This window comes from Fundulus heteroclitus, chromosome 1 (assembly GCF_011125445.2).
Source record: "Fundulus heteroclitus isolate FHET01 chromosome 1, MU-UCD_Fhet_4.1, whole genome shotgun sequence".
Classification (NCBI taxonomy): Eukaryota; Metazoa; Chordata; class Actinopteri; order Cyprinodontiformes; family Fundulidae; genus Fundulus; species Fundulus heteroclitus.
In genome coordinates, this window is record NC_046361.1 from 4106527 (window position 1) to 4132899 (window position 26373).

Here is a 26373-nt window from a genome sequence, read left to right on the forward strand (position 1 = left end):
TTGACCATGTACGGATTAATCAAAATCCTCAAAGAACTAAAGGTTGGGCACACAGTTCTTTTTTTTTTTTTTTTTAAATCACTTATAATACAAGTTTTGCATTTATTATACCTTGACAAAAACAAGAGTTCATAGAAACCATTAAAAGCCATAAAGTACAGTGACATTATCCTTTGTGATGAATTTACCTCTGACAGCGCGGTATTTGACATATGTCTTGTTTTGCTGTGGTAAACCTCTGAATAATCCTTATACAGTAAAACAATCTAAGGCTGCACATTAACAATCGAAAAGAAATCCCGAGCTGCTTTAAAAACAAAAGAAGTAAAATAGAAAGATTCACCTTCATTGCGGACAGGATATATCCGAGGAGGGATGGGAATTCTGGCTGAAGCTGGAGCTGTGCAACGAACAAATCAAAAGGACATGCACCATTACTGCAATAACTACTGTGGAATTTCATTGCAATGTTTTGGAGACTAAGATTCATCATTTCAAGGATTTGTGCAAATTAATTTGTAATAATTAATGTGTAAAAAAAACTGTTGAGTTAACAGACACCCTTCTAACTGCTAATAAATCATTGGTTTCAATTGTACGCGTAGTAATACCTCAAGTATTGACCTAACTGACACTAATATAACTAATTGTTTTACATAATATAAATAACCCCTAGTTTTTATTAAGGATTCCCATTAGCTGTTGTCATGGGAAACAGCTAATGGGGCATTGCTGGATTTTCTTCATTCCTTTAAAACTGTGTTCTGTCCCAGGTTTTAGGACAGAAAGTCAGATAAATAGGATAAGGTGGTTAAAAAAAGTGGGTATGAAGTTGCTAATAATATAGTATGTACCAGTTCTGGAGCTAAAGGGATGCTTTAGAAAAAAGCATGTGTAAGTATGAGCAAATGCCTGGTGTAAAATCTACTTGTTTTATGCACACCTTCCACTGTTTTGACCAAGATAGTTGAAAAAGCCTTTGTCATGAATTTAGGCGAATTTCCAATAACAGGTCTTATTTCAACTCTGATTGAGATTAAGACCTCCAATCTGTTGTAAAGGGGCTCACTCCCATTTACAACAGATTGTAAGTGTTACAATCTATTGTATCTCTTTGCAACGGGAGCAGATTGTGACATGCTGCACACAAAATCCACTGCGGTCAAGTGAACGGACACTTGGAAATATGCTGTCAAGCCATCCGACGTTAACTCGTTCTTAAAGATTATCTTTGCACAGACAGGATTACGGTTACAGAGCTGTAGGGGAGGCCCTGAAGGCGAAAAAGATAGAAATGAAGAGAAAAGGAGACATTTTTATTTCTGACCAAACTATTACCATCACACCTATACTGTAACCACAATAAACATTTTAAAATTTACTGGAGATTTTTGGAGAAATACAAAGTCAAAATATATTATAATGCCTATACAGGACAGGTGTTTGTCTCCTTTTCTGGAATTTATTCCCAAATCATGAGAGACTTAGGGTTATTGTTTTGGTGCTCCATTCTCTTATATAGTTAATAGTTTGGTATTTTTCCTATTTCATACACTTTCAATATACAATTCTTGAGTTTTCAAAATAAATTTATTTTTCCTACTTGTCCTGTTATTCCTCCTCCCCCTTCTCTCTTTCTTTTAGTCTTATTCTTCTCCATAATCTTCTTATCATTCGTTCATTAATATTATTGTCATATTATTTTCACCATTGATGAGTCAGAAAGAATACTGGAAGATATTTTTGCATATGATAAGGTTCACTCTACCAGTTTATATTAGATTTAGTTACCATTGATGACCATTACAAAGATTGCAGTTTTATCCAACACTATTACTGAAATTATGACTTTATTGTGTTGTATTTTCTTTTTTAAAAAACAGTTCAAGACCAAAATCATTGTGTTTTGTTTGTGTTAACATTTTTTTTTTTGGTTGCATGTTGTCTGGGATCAACAAATATAGTAATTATCCCAAAAACATGTATGAGCCTTTTAGTTTTTCTCTTGCTGGGATTGCTGCCCTTGTCAGGCCTCGATGGCTGTCTAAGGGCTGCTCCAGGAGTGGCTGTGGCTCAGCGACGGGGGATGCTCGTCCTGAGTGGGCTGGTTTTGCGCTCTTACTCAGCGACGTCGTTGGAGAACTACGGGAAAACTTTTTCTCCACTTTGGTGCAGACTCGTCTCTTATTAAAGCAGAGACGCAAACACAGCATATAACCATTGAAGCAAACATAATCCCACAGTTCATGCACACACACAAGGTGGGGACACACTATAACACGCCAACACTCTTCGCTTGTTGTGAAAAACCTTGGCTTCCACAGGAACAGACAGGTTCCAGCGCCGTGTTGCTTCACAACTCAGAGTTAAAGGATCACACATTCTCCCTTAGCCTGTGTCCCTGTCTCTCCAGTGGCTGTGGGTTCCACATCTCTTAAGGTCAATAACCACTCCACACTAAATGGGCCCATATCTGAATCAATGAATGCAAACATGTTTGCATGAGTACGACTGACGCCAGGTCACGGGTCCGTTCTTCGTACATTGCTTAAAACATCCGAGATCAAATGACACATCCAAGATGATTTCATCCAGCTAATCATGATCCGGCTAATTGGGTTCTTCGAACACACGATTAGTATGGCTGGATTGAGTTATCTGAGAAAACTGCGCGTTCATGCGTTTGTTTAAAAGGGGAAATGTATCGACAGTAGAAACATTGATCAGCAGCGCTGCTATTGGCTGTTCAGCATGGCCAAAGAACGCCCACAGTTTTTCTCCCAAGCAGAACAAGAGCTTTTAATGGAAGGTTATGCTAAATTTGAGTCATTAATTAAATCAAAGTCTGTTAAAGCCAGGAGAGAGGGCTGGCAAAAAGTAGCAGACAAATTAATGCTTAAATACTGTACATAGTAGACGTTTCTATCACTTTCTACAGTATGTATTTGTGCATTTTAATAATTTCATATTTACTTTGTTCTTTTATATCAGAGCCTCCACAGGACCCACTAGAACATGGGGAATAGTAAAAGTGAAATACAAGAATATTCTACAAAATGGTAGCCTGTAATTACTATACTGTATTTTAAAAAGCCACTTGTTAATGCAAAAGATCCAAACTGTGAATATTAACAAAAAAAATCTTTATCTAGAAAAAATTAAGTTCTTCCTTTTCCAAGTCATCCACAGTTTACACGGTAAAACTGTATTGCTCCATGTCTCGATAATCCATCCATAGTTTTTTCTAATACAATATACGGCTCGACAGGAAGCAAGTCTTTCAAAGTAAAACTAAACTTCACAATAATATGGCCTGGACAAATCTTACTGAATATGATAAAAATAAAAAAGCAAACCATCATACAAATAACTTAAATATTTTCTATTTATGGCTCTAACATCACATTTTCCTCTTTAAAAGCCACTGTTAAATGATGTGTTTGTCTGTTTATAACAGCCACCAAGAAAAATCTCTACACTGTCGCGCTGCGCTAAAGGATCCTGTCTATTGCGCAATACGCGATCAATTCGAAAAACTCTGCAAAATATTCTTGCACCTTCTGCAACAGGTTGCTGTCGTAAAAATGGATGACATGACGACAGACTTCCTCATCTCCTCCGCTTATAAAGCTGCGATCTAATCCTGTTTACATGAAATAAACCTGCTCTCGAGCAGGTTTAAGTTGGCGCACATGTTGCTATGACAAGTCCAAGATGAGTTTGGAAGAACCAAACGATCCAAGATCATGTCAAGTCGTCAATCAAATCCAGCTAACTGAGTTAGCGACGTACGAAGAACGGACCCCAGGTCTCCTCTCACGCCAGCCAAATTTACTTTCACAGATACATTAAACGAAATGTATCTGTTGCTGGATGAAAAGTTAGATCAGATCTTTGGCTTAACAATCCTAAAAGAAGATTTAAATTAGCTATGTTGTCTTTTCAGTTCTATACCTGACAGAAAATGGTTTCTTTTCACAATTCATAAAAATTCAAATCTCAAGTGTATAAAACAGTCTCCTCTAACTGAGAGTTTCCATTACTGTTTGTCACTTATTACATTGTTGTATCAAAAAGGAACAGTTTATTATAGAATATGTTTCAATTATTAATGCACAGATGACACCATTGCACAAGACACCATATTTGTTTTTGATCATTTGTATATATAGGTTTAGTCATTGAGGCACTACTAAAATTTCCTTCAGAAAATTCAAAATATTGAACATGTTTCTGAAATTTGGTAAAGTCGACGATGGCGGTGTTTGGGGTGGGTAGGTTAACTGGTTTACTGAATTATTGTGCAAAATTATTATTTTCATTTTGTTTAAATTTCCCTACATTTTATTCCAACTGTTTTTATTGCTTTTATTCTGTTTATATTTTCCAATGTTTTAATCATGTAAATCCCTTTGCATTGTCCTTGAACTGAAATGTGTTATACAAATAAATAAATAAATGTGAGGGGCATCACTGAATGGGAGTGACTGGTTGGGTCTGAACCTCACAGGAAATGTTCTCAGCCACCCAGTTCAGTAGGGACGACATAGCTGTGGAGTCATTGTCAAAAAACAAAACAAAAAAAAAACAAAAACAAAAAAAACATTAAAAGCGTTAAGGTTTCTAGGAAGTTTTTGGAAAACACAAAACAACCTTTTTCATTGCTGTGTTGTGCAATGAGGATTGCCAAGAATATGAAGGATTCTTCTTATAGACCAATGAAAGCTTGCGATGTACTTAATAAATGAAGTAACATACCATGGAGCCATGGAGGCATTAACAAAATGCCAACTATGACATTTTCTCCAGCAAAACCAGAAATGGGAAAAGTATGGTGTTCTCTTGCACAAACTTATTCTGTCATCAGCTAGTAAGTGTTATTCTTCTGTCCTTTAGTATTCACATTAATTTATATACAACCAGCAAATAATGTCTCAGCTTCCTATGCCAGGGCCTTCTGTCATAGAATGGGTGCGTAGTCCAGAAACCATTATTATTGGTTTATTAAAGTATATTTTTTATATATACATATAATTATATTTTTGATCTTTTTGTTTATTCTGCCTTAGGAAAAAAGACTTTGTAAGTTATTGCACATGAAAAACGTTGGTGAATAAAAAAAAAAGTATGCATGCGTAGGAATGGTGTTACTGTTGATAACTGTAGGAAGTATATTTCGTCTTGCTTGTGACACTGAAAATTAAGAGAGTTTTGATTATAAGCTACAGATAAACATAGGCATTACGTGGTCCTTTGACTTAGTATTCTTCAAAAATCTGCAGTAAAATTACTAAATATCTATTCTGGTTATATGTACGTGAAAGTAATAGTTTTGTCAAAAATATAATTTTTTTTTATAGGGTTATGCATCTCCTATTCTTTTCATTTGTGTCTTTCTGCAAGGCACCACTACTGCTCTGTTACCGTAACGCACCACGTATGTGCAAAGCTAATCTTTAAGGGAGAGCTAACATTGGTTGGCTTGTCAGCATATCTGTGAGGTGATTCAGATTCAGGACTAAATATAGAAGTGGCTCAAATGTGACCTGAAAACATCAGCTTTGGGCCAGATCTGAACTAAGCACTTGTCCTAAAGACGTCTGACCTGGTCACTTGACCCACAAACCCCCCCCAAAGGAAACAGATTTGGGCCACATTTGCCTGCAGTAGGAACGAGGCCTTTGATTTAGTTCAAACAATGTCTTATTCCACAGAAGATGAGCCTGAAATATGAAGCTCTTATGACACAGGAAAGTGTTGATTTATATACATGTTAATACTGTCAAGTGGTGTTCTTTAAAGTGCTCATATTTTTTTCCAAGCTTAGATCCGAGTTAGCTTTTGAAATGAATACAGTCTTGTTAATCTCTTGGAATTACTGCGTGTCAATGGACCGTAATTTGGATTTCTGCTTTCAGCCAGGAAGTTTGGTGTGTTTTATAATAGATGCCGCCGCCCCTTGATTGTATAATGGTCCCCAAACACATTTATTTAACTCCTCTGTAATCAGTACCCGATGACATCATGATAGACTTCTGTGAGCTGGCTAATGGTCCATCAGATAACAGAGTCCAGACAGACCGATAAACACAGCAACACCAGACTTATCTAGCATGAGCAACTTGGTTCAAATTCAATTGGGTAATTGCTAATTTTTGTCGAAACCTGTTACTTTTGTTCACTTTTTGTTTGCATTGTTAATTTTGAAAGTTAACCTTTAAAGTTAAGCCTACACACATCTGCAGTAGAAACAAAAAATATATATTTTTCCTGCAAGAGGAAGTAAGGTAAGAGAACAGCAGATAAACGGTCTTTAATGGAGTGCTAGCTGCTACTGCTGTGTGTGGATGTGTAGTGAGAGACAGGAGAGTGACGTGAAAGATAAAATGCGACATGACCGTTCAGACTGTGGACCCTTTGAAAAAATCTGATGCATATCCGAATTAGTACCACATATGAAAGTGGCCCAAATCTGATTTTTTTTTGGGGGGGGGGGTGTGAAAAGATCAGAACTGGGCCGTTCACACTGCTGTGAAAAAGACGGATATGGTTTCACATATGGGCAGAAAGATCGGATTTGGTTTGTGTTTCCCTGCAGTGTGAACGTAGCCTCTGGTTTTATTGTGGTCGTCCGGAGGTGGCCTGAGCTGATGGACCAGGTGGCTCACTTGGAGTTTGTTCTACGTACATTTCCTCCACAAACCTTTCCTTTAAAGTTAGCTCAGTTATTTTGAAATTCCATTTTACTTTAAGTAGGGAACCTTATGTTTCTATTGAGAGGTTGCTAGAATTTCTGATAAATTGGCTTTTAATCAGGCAATAAAACTGAACGGTAGTTTTCCATCCCCTTCAGGGGTGTTTGTCAGGATTCCCAGGGGTTAGACTACTTAGTTTTAAGTTCTTGCAGTCTGTTTATGTTTTGCACCTTTTTTTTTTTTTACACTACTGTTCATCTACAGATTTGGTTCTTGTCATTAGTTAGGAATAAACTATTAAAATCATAATGAACAGAAACTGTTTCTGTTTATCCCTGTTGTCCTGCCTGCCTGTTCTCAGTTTAGTTAGCTAGTTTATTCTTTCATACCTAGTCATTCGCCATGTATTCCTGTTAGACTCTGCTCTCCTCCTATCTGTCAGATCATTGCTCTCTCCCTCCGCTTAATTAACTGTACACTTTTCACCGGCACTATTTTCTCCACCTGTCTTCTCCCCTATTTATTCAATCAGCATAGTCCCAGTCATTGTCAGGTCCTCCGTTATGCAACCCCCGTTCTGGTCTCTGCTCAGTCGTGTTCTTGGTCCCCAATTATCCTGCCTGTTTGCAAGCCTCATTATTTATTCATGAATAAATCACTTTTCTACTCAGCATGCGACTCCCGGACTCTTGCCTGCACTTTGGTCCATCATTCACCTCAAACCAAAATCTGACTGTGTTAGCTTCAGCTTTATCTGTTTGACAGTGTTATGTTTAATTACTTTCCTAATTAGTCATTCGAATATATCTGTATGATTACTAACAGGTTAATCTATCATCGTAAAAATGACATTCTATTCTTAGTCTAAATCTTAATCTCAAAATTAATTTTTTTAACATAAAGCTCTAATTTTCATGAAGTATACATGAAGAGTTCCCTGAAGAATGAATTTACCTTTAATTAAATTGATTGATTTGAGACTGAAAAGGGGAATCTTCATTAATGAAACTGGTATAGTTTTTCCACATGCAACATTTAATGCTCAACAGTGGATGAATCTTTTATACTTTCTACAGTAGAGTGATGACTGATTTTAATGTCTATGCACATCTAAATTTCAGGTCTTGCTGCAGATTCTCAATTAAAACTATACCTATACTTTAACTTGGCCATTCAAACATATGAATATGCTTTGATCTAAACCATTCTGATTCTCACCCTGGCTGTCTTTATGGTTTTTGTGCAGCTGGAAGCTTAGCCTCCGCCCCTGTCTCAAGTCTTTTCCAGCCTCTAACAGGTTAGCCTCCAGGATTTTCCTATATTTAGCTCCATTGAACTTCCCATCACATCAGACTGGCTAAGCTGTCCATGCTGAAGAGGCGTCCCCACAGTATGATACGGCAACCATGTTTCATCATGTGAATGATGGGGTTTTTCTTGGTTTTGACTGCTGCTTGTTCACTCACAGAACAGCTGGATTTATGCTGTCAGTAAATTACACACCGGTCTACTCGAGGGATTTCTGAAGGCACTTTTTTTGCACTGGGTTTACAAACCTTTGCACAGAATTTACATTTTGTACAAATTGTAGAAAATTGCACTTTAATTCCCTTCCAACTGACAATTGTGTGCTACTTTGTGTTGCACTATTGTACAAAATCCACATAAAACCCACTGAGGTCTGTGGCTGCATGCCAAAAAGATCAAGGGGTGTAAATACTTCAGAAAGGCACGGGGATTACTTCCCACCTGTAGGATGGAGAATGGAGACAGCAGCGCCCTCTGCAGAGCCAAGGAGGGAGTGCACGCTGATGCGATACAGCGTTTCAGGTTCCAGGTCGTTGAAGCAGTAATTGCTGGTGGATTCAGCCACAGTTTCCTGTTTTGTTCGCTTGTCTAAACACAGAGTCAGAGTCCATGTTCACACCAGTTAAAGTCTTTTTGTTGAGTACAATCTTTCGGAGATTACCTTTAACGGACTGTATGACGACACGGTATCCGTCAACGGCAGACACTGGTCTCCAGGACAGACAAATGCTGGACTGGTCTGACCTGACCACGCTGATGCTGCTCACACGTAGACTGGCTGCAGGGACAGACACACACACACATCCTGATCAGTGGAGGCAACAGGCAATGGGTCACAGATGAACTAGAAAACCAGGTGACACCTGCCAGGACAACAGACGGTCATCGTTTTCTATTTGTTGTTACTTCTTTGTCTTTCAGTTGTTGGAAACTGATGTCATATACCGTTTTTATCCCCCATTTAGACAAACCACATCTTGGTTTTTCGGTGTATAGTAGCTTGCTTTTAACTTTTGTTCCGAGTTCAGTTTGTGTTAGCAACATTTCTGTATTTTATGGGTATTTTCCCTCTTTTATTCGACAGAGCATATTTCTCTGTTTGCTTAGTTGAGCCTCTGCTCTGATTACACACCTTTGGTCAGTGATCAGGCCCAACATAGTTGCGCTAGGCTTTTGCCCCAAACAAAGGGATTTTAACGTTATAACGTATAGAGTTTCTTTAGAAAAAAATATAGCTTGCAGAGATTGTTTGAACTATAAGTTATTTGGTTTACTTTTACTTTTCAAGTAAGGTAAGAAGAACAAATTTAATTCCAAAGTATAATATGTTTTTGAGAAAGATCTTCCCATTTCCAAAGTGAGCCAGTAGATTTTTTTTTTTAAACACACCTGTTTATTTCCCTTTAAATTCGGTTGTTGAGTATAGAGGTTGTGTTATTAAACAACCCAATCCTCTCTGCCTATGCCAAACAGCCTTTGATGGCAGCAGTGTGATGGCGTGGGCCAGGAGGAATAATTAGTCTTGTCCTGATTGGAGGTAAATTCAGTGTAGAGACACAGCAAAAAGAGACTGTGAAAGCCAAATCCCGCTCTTAGAGACTCGGTTCACTGATCCAACATGGCCTGCCTTCAGTCTTGACTTTAACGTCCAGAAGTTCAATCATTCAATAAATAACACTTAGGAGTCCATATGAGAATAAATGCTTTTCATGGGCTTAGCCTACGCCCTCAATTCTTGTCATCAAACAAACACATTCTCCTCTAATGTGGAATCATTTATGGAGATATCTTAAATGTCTTCAACATTATGAGCTTTATTCCCAGGAAGCATTACTACAACATAGATTTAATCAACTTACAAATGTTCCTATTTTTTTAGGTGATGGGTTATATGAAGTACAATGAAAATGTTTAAACATTTTCATTGTACTTCATATAACCCATCAAGTACATATAAGTGGTGTTCATTTAGGGTCAGGGTTAGCCTGTCTTTCAAACCTGCACAATATGCAGTGTTTGTGTTGCAAAAAAAAAAAGAAGGCTAAATTCATAATACCAGGGATAAAAAAAAAAAAAAAAAAATGAAGATTAGGATCTAAAACTGTGAGTGAAGGAAATGGGTGATGGGTTAGCCCCCAGTCGCCCCAGGGTGCTTCCACTGGCCAGCTGTTTGCTAAGGCTGCAGTATTTCACTCACCGGTTTTGCCTTGAGCTGAGCTGCTGCCTCCCTCTCTGTTGCGATACTCGGCGGTGACTAAGATGCTGTAACGCGTATCTGGCTGTAACGACTCCAGCACCACCCGCTTACGGCCACCTGGCACCGACACCTGTAGACGATAAAGCGCTCTCTCAGGTCTCCCCACACAGGCAGGGGGATTTGTAGTTTCTCTCTGACAACACAGTGATTTGTGCTCTTTTTGCTCGAAGCACAGAACAGCCGAAAGTAATATTTAAAGGCGGCTCACAGTCCTGTCCTGGGTGTCGGCTCCTGTCAGCGGCGTGTAGGACACACGATACTGGAGGACGTGAGCGTTTGGAGGAACCCAGCTGACCACCATGCTGACTGCGGTCTCCTCTGAGACGGACACAGAGGAGGGGCCTCCGCCTGACACTGCAGCAACAAAGAACATTACAGGTTTGTCAGTTTCTGACCAAATCAGAAAGATAAGATGTTTTTTTACAAGCATGCTGAATGCAAAGCCCGACGACAACCTGAGTGCCCCCGTTTGGTTGTGTGTTAAATGCTTGTGGAAGGAATGTTTTGCATGACATTAGTATACAGCACATGCTCATCAACCTCATTTAATACCAAAAATGGTTGAAATTAAGTTTTGTTTGTGCTCTCCCGTTGATTAATGTGTGGAATATGTTAGAAAAGGTTTAAATAAAGACAACTGCTCATACCCATCTGCTTTCAGACCAAACACCTTTTGAGCATCAAAAAGGCATCCAACGCCTCAACTTGGACATTCAAAAGTGATGTACTTAATTGTATTTTCTTGAAACACAGTGAACAAACATCCTCTGGTGTGTTGTGTGTCTCTGCATATTGTATATCTAGTGATGGTGGGCCACCATGACCAGAAATGCCAGGGCCATTTTTTGATCCCAGTCCAGTCCTGATCTTAAGCTCTTACGTTCTGATAAGTCCAACTGTATTTGAACCTATCTTGTCAACATCTGTGTACAGCCTTCTCTGGCAAACATGGAAGTAATTCCTTCATTCACAATATATTAGGGAGTTAAACAGTTTAACAAAAACAACCACGCCTCCCTTGAATTCACTGCTGATGCCTCTCTCCCTGTGCATGGCTGTACATGTATGCATCCTTCTTTGAGAGCTGCAACTGAAGATCTAGTTATTAAATATCTGTAAATATTATAATGATTTGACTTTGAGATTATTAAAATACCATACTACGAAATTATGAGAAGTTTGTAGAAAGAGGACTCAACCATGCTTGGCTCTTATCTCTCGTCTTCTATTGCCTCAGAAGTAGTAGAGAGCTGTAGTCCAAATCTACACAATCCCTTTAATTAAAACTTTTTACACTTACACCTTTGGTTACACTATGCCATGACCTAAATTATAAATTGTAGTTGCTATGAGAGATTCATTGGTTAAAAAAAGACTAAACACTGTCTCACACCGGGGAAGCAAAGCATATTGAAATGGTGGGTGGTTTAGAACAGCAGTCCTCAAACTGGGGTCCATCAACCATGGTGGGGGTCTGTGACACACATGCTGTCAGGCCTGAGGAGGCACTGCTGAGGATTCATCAGGGTTAAGTAACACAATAGACAAATATTTAACTCTGTCCACTTGATCAAGGTAAAAGCCAAATCTAAAAAGCTAAAATCAGGAAGTATAACAACTGTTACATAGAGTTTGGCTTAATTGAGAATGAAGATCTAATCTCCACCAAATCTCTAATATTAGGTGTATTTATATGTATTTTTAAAAACATACATACATACATCCTAATGTATTTAACAGTACCAAAAGCCGTTTAAAAATACTATCAGCATGAGGAATTTAAAGCGGTCGTTGGGAAAATAAAAAAAAAATAAAAAAAAAATAAATAAAATTAAAAAAAATCGTACCGCTGCTAATGGGTTTAGAACATATACACAGTGTGTAAATAAAGGTGCAGCACTTACAGGTACTGTATCGAATGGCCACAGCTTCACTCTGAGCTCCATCTCCATAAAGTGCAGACAGAGAGATTTGGTATTCTTTATCCTCCTCCACGCCCTCCAGGATCGCCCCTCCATTGTCTCCGTTCACCTTCAGCTGAAACCCGCATGAAACCAATTTATTCATTTCATTCAACTAAAACTCACAAACGAAACAATGTTAAGAAATGTTAGACTGTGTAAGACAGTGAGGTCAAGGGTCAGCAAGGTGAACTGAAGAAACAGCCTCAGTCAACAGTTCCAGCTTCTGAAGACTTTCATTTGCAACATTATTCTGAACACTCCTCTTTTCTTCCTCCTGGGGTCCGTTCTTCGTACGTCGCTAACTCAGTTAGCAGGATTTCATTGTTGACGATTTGGCATGATCTTGGATCGTTTGGTTCTTCGAAAGATTTCCTGCACTTGTTGTCATAGCAACATGTGCGCCAGCTTAAGCCTGCTCTCGAGCAGGCTTATTTCATGTAAACAAGATTAGATCACTGCTGTATAAGCGGAGGAGCTGGGAAGTCTGCCGTAGCCATGTCCATTTTTACGACAGCAACCTGTTGCAGAAGGTGCAAGAATAATTTGCAGAGTTTTTCGAATTAATCGCATATTGCGCAATAGACAGGATCCATTTAGCGCAGCACGACAGTGTAATTGTAGAGAGATTTTCTTGGTGGCTGTTATAAACAGACAAACACATCATTTAACATTGGCTTTTAAAGAGGGAAAAGTGGTGTTAGAGCCATAAATCTAAAATATTTAAGTTATTTGTATGATGGTTTGCTTTTTATTTTTATCATATTCAGTAAGAAGATTTGTTCGGGCTATTTTATTGTGAAGTTTAGTTTACTTTGAAAGGCTTGCTTCCTGTCGAACCGTATATTGTATTAGAAAAAAACTATGGATGGATTATCTAGACACGGAGCAATACAGTTTTACCGTGTAAACTGTGGATGACTTGGAAAAGGAAAATTTAAATTTTTTATGGATGAAGATTTATTAATTTTTTTGTTAAAATTCCCAGTTTGCACGTGTCCTTTACTTCCCGTATCTAAGGAATGACACTGAAATTTGGATCTCTTGACATAACAAGTGCCTTTTTAAAATAAAGTATAATAATTAAAGGCTACCATTTTGTAGAATATTCTTGTACTTCACTTTTACTTGTTCCCATGTTCTAGTGGGTCCCGTGGAGGCTCTGACATAAAATAACAAAGTAAATATGAGATTATTAAAATGCAAAAATTAATACTGTAGAAAGTGATAGAAACATCTACCATGGACAGTATTTACGCATTAATTTATCTGCTGCTTTTTGCCAGCCCTCTCTCCTGGCTTTAACAGATTTTGAGGTGTTTTAATTAATGACTCAAATTCGGCATAACCTTCCATTAAAAGCTCTTGTTCTGCTTGGGAGAAAAACTGTGGGCGTTCTTTGGCCATGCTGAACAGCCAATAGCAGCACTGCTGATCATTGTTTCTACTATCGATACATTTTCCCTTTTAAACAAACGCATGAACGCGCAGTTGTCTCAGATAACTCAATCCAGCCATACTAATCGTAAACAACAGGTGTGTTCGAAGAACCCAATTAGCCGGATCAGGATTAGCCGGATGAAATCATCTTGGATGTGTCATTTGATCTTGGATGTTTTAAGCAACGTACGAAGAACGGACCCCTGAGCTTCCAAGAGCTCACTGTTTTATAATCAAGTGGAAACACACCTGCACTTGAGTAAACAGGGAAAAGGAAAAACACATGAAAACTAAATAGAAAAACAAAAATAAAATTATTAATCTGATTTACAAACTCCTCTGTATAATACAATGGTCTGCAAAATAACCCACGTAATACAAGAGAAGTCAAAAAGTTACTTTAAAGAAAAACAAAGCAATACTCCAAAAGAAACTCTCTAATTGGTAGAACCCAGCCAGACAATCAGTGACATCATTCAGACATTTAAGCAGGAAGTACTGGGCCGGCCCCTCCCATACTCCTGCAGATCTACAAGGACAAACAATTGTGAGTAAAAAGGTAAACAAATATCATGAATATACTTTGAAACCAAATAAACAAGTTCAACCAATAATCCAGTGGTAGCTTTAACCTAAACATAGATGGAAACTGCAACCTAATGCTAACACAAACAAACCCGGGATAGTAAGTGGAGCAGAGCTGCAAACTAATGTTTAAATTTAAGCAATATGGCCAGCTACAGAAAGTAGATGAATCAGAAATAAGACAAAAGGTGAACACAAACTGAACCACTTTGTCACAGACTGTCATCCAGCAGACACTCAAAGCTTCAACTTTCCCTCCTCACCTGCCTCAGATCTCCTTCACTTAAGGAGATCCATTTGATGAGGTAATAGACCACATCATCTGCTGCTGCCCCCCAGCGCACCGTGATTTCACTGCCGGAGAAGTTGGTCACCCTGAGGTCTGATGGAGAAGGCACCTTCACTGGCAGAGAGGAACAGGCGGTGAAGAAAACCACACAAAGAGGAATCCGACTCAGCGTGTGTGTGTGTGTGTGTGTGTGTGTGTGTGTGTGTGTGTGTGTGTGTGTGTGTGTGTGTGTGTGTGTGTGGGCTTACATGTTGTGACGTTACTGGTGAGTGAGGCAGACAGGCCTTGTGGGTAGTGAGACTGGACTGACACCAGGTAACTGGACAGAGATGAAAGGCTCTGCAGCAGCACAGAGTTCTGACCTTTGACCTCCATCTGGACAGATCATAGCAGACATTATTCACTTGCAGAACGTTCTGTGCCTGTTCTCTATAAAGTACTTATGTTATTGTTATAAGCATTTAGCAAACAGCCATTGAAACGTAGATGAGTGCAGAAATGCATATTTCTAATGTTCAACTACTAAATGCAACAGAAGATTAGAACCGGCGTACCTGGGTTCCTGTATCAAACCCAGCTGTATTGTTCAGTATTACTTTTAAGACGCTTGTTGATGATTTATACCAGTAATCAATGAAGAAGGTTCCCTGATGTGACATTTCCAGCTTGGCCCACCTGTTCTCAGCTACTAGAAACTCATACACTTTAAATTTGTGAAGTTTTATTTTACCCCATTATTAGCTTCAAAAAGGAAACTGTGTTCCTTTTTAAATACAAAGCTGGAGATTTTTTATTGAAATGATGGAAATTCTCCATGGGTTTTTGTTCCTCCTTAAATGCATCAGATACATTCAAAGCCTCAACAAAGGCTACGTTCACACTGCAGGGAAATTCAACCCAAATCCAATCGTTTCGCCCATATGCGACCCATATCTGTCTTTTTCATAACAGAGTGAACGGCCCAGTTGCTATCTTTTCACCCCCACAAAAAAATCTGATTTGTGCCAATACCATATGTGGTACTAAGGCTACATTCACACTGCAGGTATTGATGATTTTTTGCATCCCGCGTGTGCAGATAACAGAAGGAGACGTCACACAGTGCACTGTTTACTAAAGGAATAGTGATTATAATTGAAGTCTAGATGTGTTCCATAAAATTTTGTTAAAAAAGACCCTCAAAAATAAAATAAAATGTGGACACTGGCCGGCATCTCTCCTTGTTATTAGAAAGTTGCTGAGCAATGGAAGCCGATATTAAGACCACATCATAGCAAGACAAAATAAGGTTAGAAGAAAGCAGCACAGCTATTAATAACAGTCCTCTATGGAGCGCTAACTGCTACTACTGTGTGTGGATGTGGGGTGATAGACAGGAGAGTGATGTGAAAGACGGAGAAAATCCGACTTGACTGTCCAGACAGCGGCCGCTTTGGAAAAAAATTAAAATAAAATCATACAGAAGTGGCACAAATCGGATTTGAAAAGATCGGAATTGGGCCGTTCACACTGCTGTGAAACAGACGGATATAGGTCACATGTGGGCAGAAAGTGTGAACGGAGCCTAATTTGGATACGTATCAGATTTTATTCAAAGCGCCCGCGGTCATGTCGCATTTTATCCGTCTTTCACGCCACTCTCCTGTCTCTCACTAAACATCCACACACAACAGCGCTCCATAAAAGGCCATTGTTAATAGCGGTGCTGCTTTCTTCTTACCGTCTCGCTTTGATGTGGTCTTAATATTGTCGGTTCCTATTGCTCAGCATCTTTCTAATAATAGCACGGGGAGATGCTTGCCGGTGTCTGTTTGTTTTTCGAGTTTTTTTAACAAAACTTTACTGAACACTAGTGGAAACAATCACAATCACCATTACTTTCGTAAACAGTGCGCTGCCGTGTGACGTTTCCTTCTGTTATCCGTGAATGCGGGTCATTTTGCCGTCTTCAACCATTCGGGCAGAAGTCTGATGGAGGTTGCGTTTTATAGTAATATGAATGGCCACCTAAAAATACCCGATTTCAGCAAAAAAATCGGAACTGAGCATCAAGACCTGCAGTGTGAACATAGCCTTAATGATTTTTGCACCAGTGCTGAAGATTTATTTATAATGAGGTGTCTTGGTGTTTTTGTCAAAAATACATAACATACACCAGTCTACCATGACAATATAATAACTGAGAAGCAAAGTAAGAATTTTTTTTGGTTTGTTTTTGTCTTTTTGCAAAATTATCACTATCAGGTTCCTTCCTAGCATATTGGCAACTGGCAGCAAACATTTTTTCCTCGCTCTCCGTACTGTCGTATAAATTTACCATGATAAATAAATGTTCCCACATATAATGTTACATTTTCCTGCAGTGGAAAAAAAAAACAAAGCTGTAATAACCTGGTTGCAATTGTCTCCACCCCTTAAGTAAAGCTTAGTTAAAGCATTTTCTCTTCTTTGGAGTCTATAATTATACCACAAGTATATCTCAGAAAACGTCTCCAAATCTATTAGATCCATCTTTTTTCAGCAGCCTTCTTTATGTGCTTCCACAGATTGTCTATCAAATTTACTTTTGGATTCTGGCTAGGCCCTTCCAAAACTTTGTTTTTCTCTGACGAAGTTGGTTTAGATAGAAGACTGGTTCCACTGTGATCCTAAAAAATCAAGTTCCTCTTTATCTTTAGGTTTCTAACAACAATTGGATTGGTATTTAGAATTGTTCTTGACTTTATCCACTTAAAAAAAACTCAGCTCCTTTTAAGCTACCACCCCCATTTTAACTGTCAACAAGATGCTCTTAAAGTGATATTTTATTGTGCTAAACATACTCTATAACTGTTGTTTGATTTTAAGGATATTAAGGTAGGTGACGTGCGTATGTGTCTATCGGCAGGCCTGGGAACGTCTCAGGATTTCTCCAAAGTAGCTGGAGGAAAAGTTAGGATGATTCCAAGGACCCAAATAAAGAAAATGTTAAATATGAGTTTTCAGGATGATTTTGAATTTGTCCTCACGGGGCTCAATATTTGTGACAGCATTCCTGTGTCTGGGGAGAGAAAAGTCTCCGGTGGTTCCCGTTAAGTGGAAGATGACGAGCGTGAGCGCTTTATGCTGTTCCTCATCTTAAAAGCAATGATTCATCTTGAAAGCAGTGATCCTAAAACAGATGCTCTCCATCTCAGCTAAATGAACAAAGTAATATGTCCCTTTGAGGTAATCTGACCAATAAGGAAGATGAAACAGAGAACTTGTGCAATTTTAAGACAAATGCAGCTTTATTGTAGGGACTTTGCATTTGAGAGCAACATCATGAGACATCTAGACCTAAAACCAGTGCTGCTGGGGGTTTCTGAGGCTGGTTAAGGACATAAAACATTGAAGCAAAAGGAGGAATTCAACACAATGAGGTTGGTGTTTCACCTGCTTAATGTCGCTGCCATGGTTGGTGCTGTAGGTGATTCTGTGGCCTGGGACGTCCGCAGCACCAGGGACCCAGCTCACCTTTATCATACTGTGGGTCACCATCGGGAACTGAATCCCAACTGGAGCTGGGAGGGGTACTTTAGGATCAGGAGGGACGATGAGTTAGGAAAAGTAGGACAAAGTGAAAAAAAATATGACTGGTAAAATAATGCATTTGGAAGACAGAGGAAGGAAGAGGCATATGGGAATGCTTAGGGGATCACTTACATGTGCGGGCAAGCGAAGTGACCGGATCACTGGGATCTTCATCATAGAGAGCATAAAGTGTGACAGAGTAGTCCGTATCTGGCAGCAAGCCTGAGAGGTCAACCACTGTCTGCCCTGCGCTGAATTTCTCCTTTCCATAAATATTACAAAACATTTAATTAGTGGCCAGTTAATCAAGTACTAACGTAATGTCAGATTAGAAAAAGGCTGAATTGTCCAGCTTCCAGTCCATCTTGGACAACGTCTCACACCCTCTCCACGACACACTGGCCCAGCAGAGGAGCTCCTTCAGCAGAAGACTCCTCTTACCCAGATGCACCACAGAGCGCCACAGGAAATCATTCCTGCCTGTGGTCATCAATCTCTACAACGCCTCCCTCAGTGATTCAGACCCCCCCGCTCTGTAATTGACATTTAGTCATTATTTTGCACTGTTTTTGTACATCGTCACTAACGAAAGTAATTCCCCTCTGGGATTATTAAAGTATTTCTGATTCTGATTCCAATCGTTAGTAGTTGGACAGAACAAGAAGAAACTATATTTAAGGGACAAGCTTGTACATTTTTATTTAGATCTTTGGTGATTGGTCATATATTTCCTTGTAGTACAAGTTTTTCTTGGCAATTGGAAAGTAAGTTTATTTCCACTGTTACATTTCAAAGTAAAATGCATTTGTGACGTTTCAACACCAATCAGCTTATTCTGCTATAGAATTTTGTGTTGTCATTTGATTCTTGATTTATTGCAATTAATAACCAAAGTTTGATTAAATTAGATATATGTGCAATTCAGCATTTTCTTGGGTTTAACAAGCAGGGGGCTTAGAAGAGGATGGGAGAAACCTGTCTCTTCCTCTGAATACTGGTCATCAGCTTGGTCAGACACTGCTGTGCGCGACAACGACTCAGTAGGTGAGGGCAGGACAGTGGGCATCCTCTCCACTTCCAGATTGTGGGGGTGGTCTCTCATAAGATCCAGTCTGTGACGGTAAGCATTAGCATCTTGGAGGATAGCATTGGGTGCCAGACTGTGGAGATACCCACTCCAAAATCTCATCTGGACATCAGTCTGCCTTAAGATTGATTCCAGTGATGACACACCCTGATGTTCCTGTGAGGAAGATGAGCCCAGACCATGACGCTGCCTCCGCCGGAAACTGTTCGGCATTGGCAGAGAGATTTTGGCTGTTTTTTCATCGGTACCGCCCACATTTTCTACTCTCTTTTGCTCACGATTTTGGCGGCACTTAGGGGACATTTAAATTTGTTTTTGTTGTGCTGGGTGGAAACAAGGCAGGCAGATAGTTGTGGCAGTGAGATTTCCAGTGGTTCCAACACAATTTACAGCTAAACTAATGTGAAATAGTTACGTGAAGAAGATTTATATTTGCCCACCTTAGTTCTCAGGAAAATTGTAATTACTGATTTTTTTTTTCTTCTGGTTTGGTTGAGTAATTTCTGATGTAAGAGTTTCCTGTCCTACCTCCTTAGCGTCATCAGGCTCTCCGTCGCTGAGTGCTGAGTATAGGATCATGTAATGAGTGGCACCGGGAGCCGGACTCCAGCTGACTTTCAGAGTGCTGTAAGAGGAGGGCGTCACTTCCAAGTTGGCCGGCATGGCCAGAGGCACTGGAGGGAAGGTAGAGCGAAGAGTGACAACGAGGAGAGGAAGTAAATGCATCGTAGTACTCAGATGCTTTTTGTTGCTATCATTGGTGCTCGTGCTTCAACGATGTGTGGATCATTTTTGGTCCGTTTTAAACATGCTTTAAGGTCAGGCACTGGTTTCGATAGCCACCCTGCAGAGGACTGACATAAAACAAACTACTTCCTCAGCTCAGGAATCTGCCCATAAAGACTGCAATCTGTCCCCAGAGTTCAATAAACCGGAAAAACAAGAAAACTCAACCGTGGAAATGAGATAAATAGTAAAATCTGAATTATAACCAGCATGAATAAGGTTGTGTGTTACTCTGGTTCAAAACAGCTTTGATGAACCCAAAGTATATGTCATTTTAAAGCCATCCAAATTGTTTAATAAAATTACATTATGTATCAGTTTATTTTATCAATGTGTTGCTTGCTGATTCCAAAGCACTTAACCAGTTCATCTTTTTTTCTGCACAAACTGAATAAAATAACACTGAGTGATAAACTGAATAACACTGAAAAGATTTTACAAATCTTTTATCGAGCCAGTTTGATCATTTTGTCTTATCTCCATTTATTCCAATCTTTCTGTACAAAACAGAAACTGTCCAAAGCTGTAGAGGTTTCCAGTAAAGCAGGTGCTACCCAGCAGCCTTCTTACATACAAACTGATGACAGATGACTTTCAAAGAGAACTTAATCAAATATTTCCAGTTTCAATAACTCACCTTTTAAGAAATGTATTCTTCTTCCTTCAGGAAGCAGATACATGCTCCCTTGAACCAGAAATCAAACCTATAGATACTCTTTTATTCCGCGTGCAATTACTGCAATCAATCTGCACAGTTCTTCATTTGACTTTGATCTTTGAGCGCTTTATTTGACTTGTGTTATTGTTTAAAAGCAAGTTTATTTCCACTTGTCTCTTTTATATCTGTGAATGCAACCGCTTGGACTGATGTTGCTTTTACTGTTATTATGTCAGTTGTCTGAGGGACAGTAAAAGCTTTCTAAAACTGAAGTATGATTTGTTTGAATTAGACTGAAATAATTCTCTACCTTTCTTTCTTAATGACCAATAGATTCAACTTCCATACGTAAAAAAATTGTTTTTGATTGTTCCTGAATAGAGACCAAAAACATGACTGTTAGGTTAATTGGCTTCTCCAAATTGTCCTGAGGTGTGAGTGTGTGTGTGAATGGTTGTTTGTCCTGTTTGTCTCTGTGTTGCCCTGCGACAGACTGGCGACCTGTCCAGGTGAACCCCGCCTCTCGCCCAGTGAACGCTGGAGATAGGCACCAGCAACCACCGCGACCCCATGAGGGAATAAGCGGTTCGGAAAATGGATGGATGGATGTTCCTGAATATGATGTTTAATAGCCCCCCCCCCCCCCCAGAAAGTAGTAGCAGTGATGCTCACATGTCGTAACAGTTCCTCTGAGTGCCAAGCCAACGCTGTTGGTGTACACAGGGAATATGGAGACGTGATACAGTGTCTGAGAGGAGAGGCCATCAAGCAGAACCGTGGACTCAGAGCCTGATAACACCACCTGCAGACACGGGTTTACTGTCAGATGAAGAAACGTGTATATAGTCCTTTACATGCATTTTGAAATCCTTTTCGCCAAAACGTAATTATTTCTACAACAACACAATCAACCTAACATGTACTGTAATCCTTATAAGGTGTTCAGTACCTTATAAGGTGTGATGTAAGAGTATATCTGACCTCCTGCGGACTCTGACTCTCAGCGCTGTGGTAGACCACTCTGTACTGCTGGACCGGCTGGGCTGGATTGGTCCAGTGCAGCTTCACCTGTCTGGATCCAAGCTGGGAAAACCGCAGATCAGTAGGACTGGGAATGGAGAGGGTTGGTGCTGTCGTGGGCCCGGGCACCAGTCCTATAAACACAACAAATCACAGCTGGCTCTGTTAAGTCAGTTTGAGCATGCAGACAGACCATCAGACAGCCAGACTGAAACGAAGGCTACGTTTTGAGATGCCTCGGTCCTTTATCCTCCCGCACAGGATGTGAACCAGCCGAGCCACCAGTTTGCTGAGCAGGGGGAAGTCATTCACGTTGTAGACGTTCAGATCGACCGGCTCGGATGCCACCTGTCTCAATTCAGCTTCATCGGCGTTTTTCACACCTGAAGGACACAAACTTGTAAAATGAATCGATCTCTTCGGCACATGGAAGGTTAGAAAAGCCATCTGAGCAGCGGCAGAGTTAAAAATGCCAAGACCAATTACTAGAGAATAAAAAAAACACCCAACAAACACAGGGGCATGATGTTATGGAATAAAAGCTCACAGTGCATCTGGAAACTATTAAAGAAATCCACTTTTTACCATTTGGATTTTAGAAATATAAAATATCGAATGTAAGAAATTCAATTCAATTTTATTTATATAGCGCCAATTCATGAAACATGTCATCTCAAGGCACTTTCCAAAGTCAAATTCAATCAAATTATACAGATTGGTTAAAAAAATGTCCTTTCTAAGGAAACCCAGTTAATTGCATCAAGTCTAGACAAGCAGCATTCACTCCTGGAGAAGCATAGAGCCACAGGGAGAGTCGTCTGCATTGTACATGGCTTTGCAGCAATCCCTCATACCGAGCAAGCATAAAGCGACAGTGGAAAGAAAAACTCCAGCAGAACCAGGCTTGGTGTGAACGGCCATCTGCCTCGACCGACTGGGGGTTAGAGAACAAAATTTATTTTTTAACTAAATTCTACACACAATAAGCCACAAAAAGTGAAATGAATGTTTGTTTCATATTTTTAATTAATAAATATAATAGAACAAACATACATCCCATTTGCTTAATATTTAGCTTAAGCACCTTTGGCTGGAGGTCTTCTAGGGTATGTCTCTACAACCATATGACACCTGTCTTCAGGTACCTTCTACCATTCTTCTCAGCAGATGCTCCCAAGCTCCGTCAGGTTGGATGGGTGGTGTCGGTAACCAGCCATTTGTCAAACCTTTCCACGGATGTTCATTCGGATATAAAATTGGGTTCTGGTTGGGCCACTCGCAATCATTCACAACCTGGTCCTGCAGTCTGTAATCTTGGGAGTGTGCTTCAGGTCTCTCTTGTTTGTTTAGAGGATAAGATGACAACAAACAAGCAGACACCCAGACCCCGCTTGAAGATGATCGTCTACAAAGCATAATGCTACCACCACCATGCCCCACAGGTAGGATGTAGTAAGTGAGGTGATGAGCACTGCCTGTTTTTACTCATTTCTAAAGGTACGTTTTTTGCAAGATGGAGGAGAGCGACCATGTCTGTCTGGCCACTCAGCCATAGGTGGACTCCATTAGTTCTGGATAAACTCCTGGGTGGTTGTTCGATCTTCGTAGGGGAGAACCTGAACTCTACTGGGCTTTAGGTCATCTCAAATAATGAAGACCACAGTGCTTTTTGGGACCTTTATTGTTCTGAAAAATTGTGGTTTGATACTTTCTAGAGTTTGATGATATAAGATCATCAAACTCTATAAGATCTCCCTGTTTGACTGCAGAAAGCAGTCAAACAGGGAGATCTTATATCATTTAGCACAAGGGGACTCCAGTGTCTGCTGTAGAAACATCTAAAGGCTGATCAGATGTAACAGGATGCAGCTGAGCTCCCTTTGCTAGTCTGAAAAGTCGCCTAGATGTGATTTTCTTTGTTTTTTGTTTTTAACATGCAAGCATATTTTTTAAGTTGCAGGACTGTCAAACTTTTTTCACTTGGTCGTTCTGGGGTATTACGTGAGCGTTGAGGGGAAAATGAACAACAGCATAATAACATGAGTAATGTGGGAAAAAAATTAAGCAGGGTGAATACTTTCAGGGTGAACTGTAACATCTGCAAAGCTACAAAAATCTATCACCCTCACCTACAGCGATGATTTCCACGCCTGCATTCTTCAGCCGGTTAGCTGCTGCAATGGCATCGTCCTGAGACTTCCCATCAGTCAACAGGACCAAGAAAAATGGTGCGTTGGCTCTAGCCCCTGCCTCAGGCTTCATGTTTTCCTCCATGACGTGGAGCAGTGCCTGTCCTAGGAGGAAGCTGGCTGGTTACACACCGCCAGACGTGCAGTGTCGAAGCTGAACACGGTGCCGGCTCCCTTACCTGTAAACGTGTTTCCACCTTTATATCTGAAGTTCCTCACCGCCTCTAAAAGCTGGTCTTTGGTTATGAAGTTATTGAGGTGCCACTCTGTGCGAGGGTCTCCACTGTACTGGGTCAGTCCTGTGGCAGACACACCGTATTTATCCATCGCTAGGTTTTTCTTTTTTTTTTTTTTTTTTTTTTAGAGGGTGTAGATTCAGACAGAACAGTTTCCTTTCTGATTACAGACAGATCCTCACCAATCTGAATGTGATTTGGTCCAATGTTGAAAGGTGTCACCAGACCCTCCAGGAAGTCTCTGACCCGCCTGAAGTTGGTGCGTCCAATGCTCCACGAGCCGTCTACCAACAACATGATGTCTGCCGCCAAGTCGCTGTCACACTCGTACGGTTTCCCCGGAGGAATCACTAATTACGAAGACAAACATGTATTTAGTCAGGTCAAATATCACAGAACAATGACGTAACAATACTTCCTGAACCTAAAACTGCATTTTCATTTCATTAATCCCACCTCTGACCCACCTCGTCTTGGCAGTCTTGCCAGCTGAGGTGCAAAGCCATGTCTCTGTATATAAGCAGTTTTGCCATTGTCTCAATTTTCAGACACCTTGAACAGTGCTCCATGAGATGCTCAAAGCTGTTTTATAACCCAACCCTGCTTTAAACTTCTCCACAACTTTCTCCCTGACCTCCTCGATGTGTTTCTTGGTCTTCATGATGCTGTTGATTCACTAAAGTTCTTAGGAGAACAGAATGGCTGGATTCATACTGAGATTCAATTATCCAGAGTTGGACTATTCACTAATAAGATAAGGACAGAAGGAAATTAGTAACTGTAAATTGTACTAAATCTAATGGTATGGGATTAAAAGGGCTGAATGTAAATGCACGCCACACTTTTCAGATTTCTATAAGTACATATCTTAAAACTATGTATCAATATTTTGTGTTTGTCCGACACATAAAACATCAGTAAAATCCATTGAAGTTTGGTGCTGGAATGTGACGAAAAGTTTAAGAGGAGAGAGTTTTTATAAAGCAGTGGAAACACAACACAAACATACGTTGATAGGAACTTGAGCGGGTTTCTGAGTCTGTGAGGGTCCTGGAGGAGAGAGAAAACATGTACCCTCCAGCTACCCAGTATGGCCTGTCATTATCCCCTACCTGTGAACACTGTCATCCTCCACCAAACCAGCACTTACTGTTCCGAAACATCATGTTTTTAGCATGCGTTTCTTATATTTAAAGCTGAAGTAGGACACTATGCCTATGAAGTATGACATTTCCTGCTTAAAAAAAACTTTTTCTTGTCAGTACAATTATGCTTGGGTTAGAATAATGCATTGATTTATTCATAAACTGAGGCTGGAAAATACAATTCTCCCACATTTTGTGACCGCCAGAAAGCAAAACATTTTTTTTTACTTCCTGTGCAGAAAATTGAGTGTTTGGGAGTTTTCCAGCTGGTGTTTTACCCTGCTTCATCCCCTGCTCCTCCTTGCTTTCCACCGTGGAACTATGCCCCTCCTTTCCTTTCTTCCTCTTCCTCTTCCCCCTGGTGCCTTTCTCTGAGGTCTCATCGGGGTGTTCAGAAGTCGCCGAGGGCTCTGGGGACCAGGGGTAATGGTAAACACATGGGTGGGGTTAAAGTAAGATAAGCAAAGATTGTGTACAGGAAATGTATCAAAGGAAAAAGTGAGAAAAAAAAACGTACTTTGCTTATATTAACGGACATTTTCTCTGAAGATAAGCAGTAGTTACGGTTTATATTTGCTAGACAGAAAAGGAACACAATCTCATTTTGGTTTTTGTATTTTATTCCTTCATATTTTACACCTCATACAGTCTTAACATTACACATCATTTTAGTCAAATGAACCCAGTTTAGTAAAATCACACTGTAAAAAAAAAAGAAAAGGAAAAAACATTTTTGTAGCAAAGCCTAACTGAAGATTGTGAGTGCTGATGCCGGTTCAGTTTAGTATATTAAGTTTAAATGTTCTATATCATGCTTTTCTAAGCCTTCTGAAGACAACTCTCTCTCTTTAAATATATATATATATATATATATATATATATATATTCAATTATTGGTACTACTAGGTGTTATGAAATATTATTTGTTTTCTGTAACTATTTCTCCAACCTGGAAGGAGGATGCTTGCCTTTACCGCGATGGCGCCTCTCCTCATGTGGTTGCCGCTTATTTCATGGCGTCGCCCCAGAGCCGCTGCAGCGTGCAACCCTAACTTGACATTAATGTTACAATTTAGCAAGCGGTTTGATTTACTTATGGGTCTGGCTATAAGTTATTGTAGGAATCCAGTTTAACAAATGCCAAGCTTCACCAAGCCGTCATCAG

The 26373-nt window shown here is 39.8% G+C and overlaps 1 protein-coding gene across 5 annotated transcripts in view; it reads right to left on the reverse strand.

The window, feature by feature from the left end:
- LOC105937854 (collagen alpha-1(XX) chain) overlaps positions 1-26373 on the reverse strand; it is a 61730-nt gene that overhangs the window by 15310 nt on the left and 20047 nt on the right. For all 5 annotated transcript variants that reach the window (XM_036148349.1, XM_036148283.1, XM_036148210.1 and 2 more), the window contains 18 exons: positions 25487-25618; positions 24246-24413; positions 24007-24126; positions 23768-23932; positions 21863-22021; positions 21600-21772; positions 21291-21420; positions 19703-19848; positions 18220-18349; positions 17950-18089; positions 14784-14910; positions 14510-14649; positions 12165-12297; positions 10469-10614; positions 10201-10330; positions 8665-8781; positions 8445-8591; positions 344-400 (listed from right to left, as the gene is read on the reverse strand). In XM_036148349.1, the coding sequence (XP_036004242.1) occupies positions 344-400; positions 8445-8591; positions 8665-8781; positions 10201-10330; positions 10469-10614; positions 12165-12297; positions 14510-14649; positions 14784-14910; positions 17950-18089; positions 18220-18349; positions 19703-19848; positions 21291-21420; positions 21600-21772; positions 21863-22021; positions 23768-23932; positions 24007-24126; positions 24246-24413; positions 25487-25618 (2460 nt within the window). The remainder of the gene's footprint in view (positions 1-343; positions 401-8444; positions 8592-8664; positions 8782-10200; positions 10331-10468; positions 10615-12164; positions 12298-14509; positions 14650-14783; positions 14911-17949; positions 18090-18219; positions 18350-19702; positions 19849-21290; positions 21421-21599; positions 21773-21862; positions 22022-23767; positions 23933-24006; positions 24127-24245; positions 24414-25486; positions 25619-26373) is intronic.